Source organism: Amblyomma mixtum, chromosome 1 (assembly GCF_055824585.1).
Source record: "Amblyomma mixtum isolate Tamu chromosome 1, ASM5582458v1, whole genome shotgun sequence".
In the NCBI taxonomy this organism is placed as follows: domain Eukaryota; kingdom Metazoa; phylum Arthropoda; class Arachnida; order Ixodida; family Ixodidae; genus Amblyomma; species Amblyomma mixtum.
Genome location: NC_143012.1, coordinates 53,470,333 through 53,481,507, shown reverse-complemented (window position 1 = coordinate 53,481,507; position 11,175 = coordinate 53,470,333). Strand labels below are relative to the sequence as shown.

The following is an 11,175-nucleotide window of genomic DNA, read 5'->3' as shown; positions in this document are numbered from 1 at the left end:
CTTGATGGTTCCGAAGATTCGTAGTCGATTAAGAACTCAATAAGCAAATTCATCGGCGAACCAAACCGTGATCTCGACGATTCCCTATTAGGCGCTCCTGTGATCATTCTTGAGCACGAACAATCCGCAGAATATTGACACCTTAGGTAGCGAACAATATGAAAGCTTTCTATGGAATTTGAATTTACAGACTACATAAGAATGCCATTTTTTGTTAAAGTTACAAACGAAATGCATTCCTTTCTACCGATTCTCCATGTACATGTCAATACCGAAGAACGACCTGTAAACACGTTCCAGCTTGCGAATATTGCTTTTCCGGGCTTCCTGCAAAGACTGCGCCTTCCTAAAACACGTATTTCCTTCTTTATCCTGCTTAAATGCCTTGGTTCACAATATTTTTATGCAGAAATGTGCAGAAAACATATAACCGCCTTTTGTAAGGTTGTAGTGTTTCATCTTTGAAAACATCTCTGTCATGCTGGCAATTGAGATTCCATTTCAAGTAACTCGCAGCGATGAAGCAGACATTTATTAGAGTAGTGAATGCCCTCTCCATAGTCCCGCTTTCCATCCCATAATACAGGCAGGCCATGAAGGAGGACAGCCAACTAAAGTGAGCGGATGAGGAGCAGGATGTGCTCGTTCATTGTATCTTTTCAGAAGCGCAGTTTCTAAATATACATTTTCCTTAATGGCACGCGCGTATCATCTAGGCTCACATATTACTTTACTGAAAAATGACCTCATTACTTTTCACAAGTGATCGCGCTAAATTATGAAGAAATTTCTTGTATATTTTTTTCTGTCTAATGACTGGAGCACCGAAAACAAAACAATTGCACTCTACAACTGAGAAGTCTTTGTATAAATAGACAACCAATAATCTTCAAGCTGGCACCGTGAAAATAAAATAACCCATATTTTTGTCACGTTCAACACTCCATAACTTTAGACACAGCAGTTGAATAGTTTTAAAAAGGAGAACGTTTTAAGCACAGCTAACCAAAATTTCAAATGCCTCGCCGCGGCTGCTCAGTGGTTACGGCGCTCGGCTGCTGACCCGAAAAACGCAGGTTTGATTCTGGCTGCGGCGGTTCAATTTCGATGGAGGCGAAATTCCAGAGGCCCGTGTACTGTGCGATGTCAGTGCACGTTAAAGAACCCCAGGCGGTCGAGATTTCCGGAGCTCTTCACTGCGGCGTCCCTCATAGCCTGAGTTTCTTTGGGTCGTTAAATCCTAATAAACCAACCAACCAAACCAACCTACATTTCAAACTAGTCGAGCTGTTTTACTTTTTCCTGCGGTCTCTAGAAACTCACAAGAGCAAAAACGTCGTAATAGGTTCAGATCAAGTCGTGTGCGGAATAGTGATAACAAAGCTGCACCAATTCGTATCATCAAAAAACAGCAGGAGACAGCCGAAAACGAATATATATTATACGGAAACGAAATATGATAAAAGAATGCTAAAAATAAAAAAGAAATTGTAGGAAAGAGAAAGGACATCGAAGAATAAGCTGAGCGACTTGTAAGGAAAAATAAACCAAGTACAGCGCACAGTGTAGTGAATAGCTCTACGTGGCACTATTAGCAGAATACACAAGCTATTTAAGGAGCAGTCACAGAATGTCCGTTTGAGGCCAACCAGTGCGTTCGTCGTTATGTAACAGGGTCGAATGTGCAGCCTTAACGGGCCGGCCCGGTAATGGGATCACCTTCCTGGCCAAGATCAACGATGCGTGCCCGTTCGCTCCTCGCTACGCTTCGATATTTTTGCGAGCCGGCAAAACAATAGACCGGACCCCAAAGACCAAGCTTCAACAGGGAGCAATGCAGACATGAAGATACCATCCACGCGGACACGGGAAATGAACCACGAGCGAAGACAATGAACCGACCAAGCAAAGTAAAAAGAAAGGTAAGTTAAGAACGTTAATACAAAGAACAAAAGGTTGGTGATTCAGAGAACAGATTCCTGGACCCCTTTAGGCGAGCGCGAACAAGATTGATTATCTGCCTTTGCTAATTGGATTTCTCCTCTTCCAGTTGTTGCCTTATTTCGTTTGCTTACTTGGGCATCCGGATCATAACGCGATTTTAGCGCCGCACAGGCAAAAGGGGAAGAAAAGGTTCTCCAAAAAAAGCTCACTAAATTTTAAGTGGGAATGTGCAAAAGAAGGGCGGAAATTGTGTGCAGTAGAAGAGCCAGTTTCTCTTGTGCTAGCTTTCATTTGTAGGTTTGTTTCCTGGAGCTCTTGCTTAAGTTTCTTACTTTTGCTTTGGGAAGCTTCGTGGCATGTTCAAATGAGGGAGACGGTGAATATCCAGGGTCGATAGCGTAAATCTCAAATTTTATGCGCCCTTTACAAAAGAACATTTACGACCACATTCTATAGCACTCCCTAACTCAATAGGGATACATTAAAAGCGGTTCACACTCCTTCGATAAGTTTTCAAACACGCTTTACTAAAAAACCTTAAGTGAGGCCACCCTTGCAGCGTACTTTCCATGAGGTAGCCTTAACGCTACCCTCATGCCCCCCTACATCGATTGTTGATCAATACGCAAGCTTCGCTGCACAACTTGCTCTCCGTTTGAGCAGAGAGGCAGGTCTACGGCGTGTGCAGCGACGCCGTCTTCACAATGACAGAGAGCATTCGCTGCTGCCGCTGCACTGCCGCTGCATTGTAAACAAACTCTGCCACAGAATATTTTGCTGAGAAACCATCGAGAGTATTGAAACAACGAACGTGCAATGCAAAACGAGCGCAGATAGGCGCGTGTACATAAGAAGAATACAAGACTGTGCATACGTACACGATCTGTTCCAATTGAGAAAAAAGCATTTTTTTTTTCTATTAGGCGCATACTCTCGAAACCTAAAGCTTACAAGGGGCTCGCCGTCATACTCTGTTGGCCTGCTTACCCAGAGAGTAGCTATGCGCGCTTCTGAAATTAGATAGCGCTTTTGTTGCTTCCTTGGAGGGCTCCCCATTCGGGTTATGGAAACCGTGAAGCAAAGAGCTCGCTCGAATTGACACTCTGTTCCAGAGCTGGTGGTGCTTGTAGGGGCTTCAGGTTTACGAAGATTAGGGGGCATCTGTTCCTCACCTTCTCGAAATGGATACAGTGTAGGGCGAGTGACTCGTGTCCCCTTGCGCTTACTCCTTCATACAGCAGACATGGAAGTGAAAGAGTCAAAACGCGGACTACAATCGAGGGTTTTTGGCTGGAAGAAACCTTGCTGCAAGTCAACTTTCCTGCAATTCTGCAAGTTTCAAATTGGGCTTTAGAGCTTCGCCATATTTTATACTCGATGAAAGAGGAGTTCAGACATTTTTACGTCTTTTACTGCCTCCGCAATATCAACTGCAAATTTAAAAAAAATGGTGGGAGCCATATCCAAGACGAGAAAAAGAAGCTGGTGTCTTTTTATAGAGGGAGCTGAGGATCGCGACCCTATATATTGAGGCTCTGGCTCAATAAATATGGTTGCAAGATACAAAAAGGGAAAAACATTTCCCGGCCACGTCGTGCGTAAACGCAGGCGATAGCTCTATTACCCTGTGTTTGGAGATCACACTTGTGGAGATGAAACGAAAAACTGACTTTCACCTCCAAGAGTGCGGTCGCCAGGCAGCGGGTAATAATACAGCTAGTGGCTTCGTTTATAGGGCACGTGGTCCAGAGACTTTTGTCCCCTACTGTGCATTGCGTTATGCTCTATTACTCATCTGCATGAAGAGTAGACAGCGTGCTGCGATGTACTAGCTCAGAATTTAGAAACGAAATTTGTTTCTTTTCTTATAAGCAACCTCATTCTTCATATGTATTAATTTTCTAGAAAATTCTCGGTGATGTAAGGGAAAGAAGCTGTTATTAAGCTGCCTGACGGTGCTCAACCAACTGCTCACAAGCAGAGGCTCTCAAAGCACCGCTCCGCAACGGCAACGATCATACGAGGTCAATAATATGCTTAGGTGCTTACACAGGAAGTTAAACGCTGGCTTCATGCTGAGTGCCGGAGCGGCGTTTACAGGGTTAAATAGTGGATCTCTGGCTGGAAGGCAGGCCGGGGCCGCTGGAGCTGGCCCGTCCTCGTTGGTGGCACTTCATCTGGAACAAAAGAGTGAACCGCTCTCGGACTGTCTTCTCCAACGTCTTCGCCTACTGACAGGCCTGGTAGACTGAGCCGGTAGAGAGCTATCCAAAAGGCTAGCGTTTTTCTGCCCTTTCTTCAGGGCTCTCCGTCGGGAAGACGATTAAGATAACTTTGGGACGAGTGGGCGGAGCCGATTATCCTCCCCTCTTCAACATGTACCCCATCCTCAGCGATACATCTCCATAAACGTAGGTGTCACTTGGAGGTCGTCTCCTAGTCGCCCTCACAATTGGTTCATTCTGTCCAGCATAACAATCGTACGTTCCAACATGCGGAGGGACATGTAAGCAGCTTAGACTGCATGTTTTGTGCTCTTTAGGCTACGTCATTTTCTTTTTTTATTGAACAGCTTAACTAATTCAGACTGGACCACTGATGCCCTAAAAAGAGGTTGTGCCAAATCCAGTTGATTAAAAGTAGACAAACGAGAAGCTCCACAGTTATTTAGATGATGCTGCGGACGTTGATAGCGCTATTTTAATTTGTCAATATCTTGCCGTATTATTTTAAAGGTATGTCGCATTGCGCTCACGTGATATCGCCTCTTAGGTGGCCGTGATTAGCGTTATATATGGGCGGAAGGTATCAAAATTCATGGAATGAGCGCGGAAATATGAAGTTCACGAGAGCATGGAGTCCTGCTAGTTGATTTTTTATGTACTGGACATGTTCGAAACGGGACCATCATAAAGGACAAGAGCGCTTCCATTGTCTATTCTGTAAGTCCCATTTTTTGCGCTAATTTCTTTAACACAGCAACTCTCTGCTAAAACAAATGCAACCTTCGTTATAAGTGCTCCAAACAGCTACCCTAAAGCAACGCGAGCCCGATGTTAAAAAACTCGTTAGCAAATTTGGGCAATATACGTGGTCATCTGTGTAAGTAGCGGCGCATAATACACTTGTTAGTTTACGCAGCACTCGTTCTTTTCTTCTACCCTTACAGAGTTCGGGAAAGAAGCGGACAATCAGCAGCAAAAAGCGACGCCAGTTTTGCGCACTCTCGTTGGTGTGTACTGATGCGTGAGGGCGCAGTCAAGCATGTTTCGGAGCCCGCATTAGGCCTAGAAGTACAACGCGCCTATGTTGTTCTTACGAATAAACGCAGGCCCACAAACGAAAATGAGTTAAGAGAAAGTCTCAGGTTACAGATTCAGCAGATTACTGCGCTTTCTGGTTCAGTGATCATGGGGACTCTATCTGTTCTGGTTGGCGTACCAACAACATCTGGCCTTTCGAGTGCAAATGTCGAAGAATGTTGACTCCCGACACGCGTCACTAACTCCCTCCCACACTGAAGAAACCCAAATCAGTGCAGGGAAAACAGGATGGAGTTCACTCGGCTGTGACAGCAGTGTGCGGAAATCTGTTGCCGGGGTTAACAGAAATAAACTGCTTGAGACAGTCTCCTATGCCCTTAAGGCATGTTTTCGGGCGCTCCTCCTCCGCCCTTTTCGCGAACAACCTTCAGATGTTCCCTTTAGGACGAAGTGTAAAAAAAATTATCATTAGTAAAGATAACTAACACGTTAGTGAATCGATATTGTCGGGCAAGGATAGACGGTCGTGAAGAGGAATTAAAATAAAAACTAAAACATGTAAGAACAAAATGCAAACGAAATACTAAACAATGGCCACACAAAGCGGTACCATAAAATTCTTTGACGCTGGTGACCGTATTCCTAGGAAAACGAATATAACTGGTTTTAACTTTATACTTTTGAAATGAGATACTTTTGCGCGAGCTATAAAAACAAAATCGTCTTAAATGCACTTGAATTGCGTGCCCCATGTTGTCGACAAACTGTGCACTTCAAGTATCGAATTGTATTAGTTGTATGACCGATGCGAGCGTTGAAAAACATGAAAATAGTGGTGGTAAAATATTCTCGCGACGACATAGGCGTCATTCGAATTTGCTAGATGTTGTTTGGATTACTGCAAGATATATTCAGTACATGACTGTCTGCCCTTTGTTTCCATTGCAACCTGAAAAGCGAACAGCCCATGGACATTTAACGCAGGTCTTCAATTCTAATTTGTGGCACAGCAAGCATTTCAGGTATTGCCTTCATGTAAACGAGATTTGACATTTTATCTTCATCCTTGATATTTTTTCTTGGTAATCGTTTTTTTATTGCTTACTGTAAAATAACTCACCATTCCTCAATGTTTAAGTTTCACTTCTGGTGAGAATTTTTATTGCGTGCACTGCATTAACTGTGTAGTCTATTCAGTGCTGCAACTTAATATTTGCAGCACTCAATCTTATGATAGCAGGGCTCGCTAGCAAAATAAAGTACACTGGTGTGGATAAGCGTGCAGGGGTGTGGGAGGGGGGGGGGGGGCTGAGAAATGGTGGTGAGCACTTTGCAAAGGAGAAGCAGTGTGAACTCGGGAAAAGTTCTGGCAGCGCCATGATGTGGGTGTTTACCTCGCTATGACAAATCCCCTCAACACATATACTGGGTATAACGAAGGAAAAACCATTTTCTTTCGAAGCTACCATAACAGCCCATCATAAGAGTCCATAAATCGTTCTAACGAAGCAAGAATTTTCCTAGATTCACCGTCGCAAGTTTAAACAACTTTTCTTAACCTTGTGCATCGAGCACTGCACGCAACATGCGGAAATCTTGCCCCTCCCCTGCCCTTGAGGCAAGTACTGCATAGAGCGTTTGCCAGGACAATCAGTCGTCTTAACGCTAGGCTTTACACTGGTCCAGCTTTTTTCGCAAGCAAGTGGGCAGGCAGCCCTCTCAACGTAGCAGCCCTCTCAACTTGTTTGAGATTCTCTCTTTCCCGAGCTTTAAAGCGCCAGGACAGCTAAATAAAATCAGAGCTCACAACGCAGACGGCGTAGCGCACCTCTCGTGGCATTTTTTGGAAGAAAAAATTTCGTGGCAGTATAACTAAAAAAGTCAGGATTGAGTAAAAAATTGTTCTTTCTAATGGCAGAAGATCGTTGCTTTTAAGAGAAAGGAAAGATCCCGCACATATAAGAACTCGTAGCTCGTGCGCGTAATTTTTGTTTCATCTCTTGAAAAGAAAAATATAAACAAAAGAGTGCTACGATGCCGAATCCGGCCATCGCCGAGTGGTATTTGATAGGGATGTGCGTGGGATTCCCTAGATCAAAAAATAACCTTGAGCCAAGCGCCACCATTGTGCTCCGCGAACGCGAGCAGCCTCACATTGTGGCCAAACTCTGTGAGTGAAATGCTGACGATGCGGAACTTCAAGGAGGCTCTCCGTTAAATTTTGAGGCATCCGTGAATTTAGGGTGCTGACTGAGCACTTCGCTTCCGTTGGTATAAAACTGCCATCGGGTAGAAGGATTGGATTTAGCAAAGTGTCTGGCTTATACCGGAGTGGGAAAATCCTCTTATAAATGAATTGAAAGGCTCCAATTCAAGCGTGAGAATGAGCAGGAGTAAGGAGAGTTCGAACAATACTAGACGGCTATTGTTTTCTTCTGATGCAGGTTAAGGAAAAACCAGCATCAATGTCAGGATCACCTAGAAGATAAGCTTTTAAGGCACTAATGCTCCCTGGTTCTGGCCGATAAGGAACGCTTCACTTCCGACACTGAAACAACGGTTTGAAATTCCCTCCATCGCTTGGCAGTAGTTGCCAGCTTGCGTACCCTTGTAATTGCTATAATGGATTGTATTCTTGTTGTATTTTCATTTGGTGGTAGAACTCTCACTTTCTGGTTTCCTCACAACTGACGCCGCTCCGGCGTTTAGTATCACTTCTCCCGATTTATGGCAGAGCACAGGAGTTAGTAATATACGACTTTCTTTTACTGTTGTAATCAATACCATTTCTTTTGTTTTGTTGTAATTACAATAAGTCGCTGCCAAATCACTCAGTAGGTGAATTCTAAAGCATGATCAATGAATTAGAAAGGCAGAGCAAAATGGTTGGTCTACAAATTAATATGCAGAAAACAAACGTGATGTCCAACGGTCTCGAAAGGAAACAACAGTTTGCAGTTTGTAGTGAGGTACTCGAAGAGGTATGGTGATAGGGATATATAGAGCAGGTAGTGCCCGCAGATCCAGATCACGAGGGTGAAATTCCTATTGTTGCGAAATCCATGGTTTTAGTTTTTCTTTTATCTACTTTGTTTCCTTCATATATGTTTTACTTACGATTATACTCGTATGTGTTCAGCGGAATAATACGTACCACATACAATAGCATACCATAGCCGAATACATAAAATAATACATGCAATTATGACTGAACTATGCGTTCTTGTAGATGTGTAGTTTTGCGCTAATCAACACATGGCACCATACAACCCTAACGTGAACCTAGTTATTTAAAAAAATGGTGCCGGAAAGGCTTCGTCCAATCGCTGAGTAGCTCTTCGCGGCAGAGACTTTTGACAGCCTATCGTCGATGTTGGGGAATCCTAGTCTAGTGTGCCATTCAGTAGCACGGGAGCGATCCAGCAATGCCATGTTCACCTGTACTGTACGAGTCAAACTATAAGTTTCATCCAAACATTCTAAGCCTGCCAGCGTGGCTCACTGGCCATGCAGTCCTGCTCATGCGTATGGGTTGATAGGTTTGATCTCGACACTTGGACTGCGTTCGGTTTGAAGGGAAATTTGGGAACGCTTAGGAGGTGAGAATGCGGCCAACATTCAAAAAGTGCACTCCACATGCAGTCTTCAATTTGAACGAGCGTACTAACAACGCGCACTTTTATTACTTGTGCTCCCTGCCGTTATGAAAACGCCTTCAATATACACGAGTAGAAAGATACTACTCATAACTTCCTTCTTTTCAAAGCAAATGGGAACCTCAAGTGTTTTATAGTACCATCAAAGCAGTAGGCGGTCAGTTGACACCTGTCTATCACTTGTAATCTTTGAGAATCAAGAGGGTCTGAACCCACCATTTGTGGAACTATCACCTCACGAAAAATAATAAGAAACATTTGCTGAAGGCCTGAGAAGTGTTGGAACAAGAGTGGCACTCTAGCATGTAGCAAACACGAACCTCTTGGCTTTTGTTGGAAATTAGAGATTCACGGTGATTATGTTGACGATGATGGTTATAAGGAACAGCATTCTAGGGCTCTCATGAAATGTCGGCATAAGAAACGATCCGGTCAAGATATTTGATAGCGCTTTGTTCTAACCGTCAATATGCGAACTGCTTCTCATGAGTAGGAAAGTACAAACAGGGCGCTGACCAAGGAAGAGCATCAAGCTTTTTAATAACATTCAGGTGTGGCTATCACGGAGGTCCTGATGTAGTAGCGATACTTAAATATTACTCGACAGGTTAACTCTCTTCAATACTAATAATCTGCTCGTACGCGAGGCCCACACATGTGGCTGTTCGAATTCACAAGGTTGCCTATTCTGAAGAGAATTTTTGGATTATGCTCAAAGCAAATATGAATAAATTTTCCCTAGTGCTTCCCGCATAGTGCTTTTTTTTTACGTCGTTGCCATCGTTCGTATTAGGCAGGATACAAAACTTTTTTTCTTGTTAGAAATTTGGCTTTCAAATCGCCGGCTCCTGTATCCGTCTGCCTTTTCCTAAACGTTAACCTTACTCTCAGAGTAAGAGCATCGCCTGACGCTGACACTTTCATTCTTTTGCGCTGCTATTTTTCAGCCAGCCTCCAGAAGCACCATTCTTTTCAGCATTGCTCTTCGTATACGCATTAAACGCGCCAAAGCGATATATGGCAAGCTATATATCTTCTATATAGCTTGCATACTGGGGATATTTTCTTTAAGTGATGTGCCACTGACTCCCTATCTCATTCATCATCACCCTTCCTTTTCCTACTGCTTCTCTTTTCAGAAGCAACCGTAAGAAAACAATGCATCGTGCGCAGCTACAATTGGTCCGAGCACAGAACAGATGCCTTCGAGTTCTATGTTTTTCGACATGCAGTATCGACTCATTTAATATACTCTCAATTCTATTTAATCACTCGCAATTGCGTGCACAGAAGGTCTGACAACCAGAACTTGCAAGGATGTTCGAGGATCTTAAGCGTGAGCTGAAACAGGAGATCAAGGATCTCAGAGAAACCTTTGACCGTGACCTGAGGAAAGAAATTAGAGATATAAAAAAACAGCCTAGCCTACATCAATCAGGACTATGAAGACATGAAAGAGACTGTCAATCGCATAAAAGAGGAAAACAAAACACTTCAAGAGACTGTAGAGACTCTGCAAGAAGAGCGCAAGTCCTTTCTAAAACAGCTGAAGGATTATGACTCCAGAATACTACAAACTGAGCAACACTCACGATGCACGAATGTAGAAGTGAAGGGGCTGCCATTGGCAGCAAATGAGAACATTCTTGAGCTTACAAAGACACTGGGAACAGCTATTGGCGTACCTCTTGAAAACACGGACATTCAGGCCTGCCACCGTGTTCGCACAGCCAATAATGACACTGCGCCGAACATTGTCATCCAGTTCACCCGCAGGGACAAACGCGACTTGTTCCTTGAGAAGGCAAGAAAGCAGAGACTAACAACAGAGGACGTGCAGATGGAACCTGTGGTTCCAATCTTTGTGAACGAACACCTTTGCCCGTCAATGAAACGGTTGTTCGGTGCGACCAAATCTAAGACAAAAGAACTCAAATATAAGTATACATGGATTAAGAACGGGAAAATCTTCGTCCGGAAGCTAGATGGTGCACCAGTAATCCCTATCAACCATGTTGATGACTTGTCCAAAATTGTCTGAGTACACATGCGCTTAAACTTGCTTGCTTTTTTTCCACACCATGGGACTTCATCCTTCTGAGATTAAATCCGTGGTAGAAAAGAAAACTTCTGCCATATCACTTTTTCATCAAAACGTCCGTTCAGCCGCAAATAAAGAAGACGAACTAGCACTTTTGGTGGAGAGCTTTGGTATATCGCTCACAGCAATCATGCTGACCGAAACCTGGTACACCGAAGAATCACGCGTGTTTAGCTTGCCTGGCTATCACTGCTTTTCGCGCTATCGTAAG

The 11,175-nt window shown here is 43.7% G+C and overlaps 1 protein-coding gene across 1 annotated transcript; it reads left to right on the top strand.

Annotated features, from left to right (window-relative positions):
* The first annotated feature begins 10,313 nt into the window (after positions 1 to 10,313).
* LOC149366325 (uncharacterized) lies at positions 10,314 to 10,904 on the top strand. Its single transcript, XM_089570255.1, has one exon. The coding sequence runs from the start codon at positions 10,314 to 10,316 to the stop codon at positions 10,902 to 10,904; it is 591 nt and encodes a 196-aa protein (XP_089426381.1).
* Positions 10,905 to 11,175: the final 271 nt, after the last annotated feature.

What these genes read in the sequence shown, in the direction of transcription:
- LOC149366325 (XM_089570255.1), top strand. Translation starts at nt 10,314, where the DNA reads ATGAAAGAGACTGTCAATCGCATAAAAGAGGAAAACAAAACACTTCAA.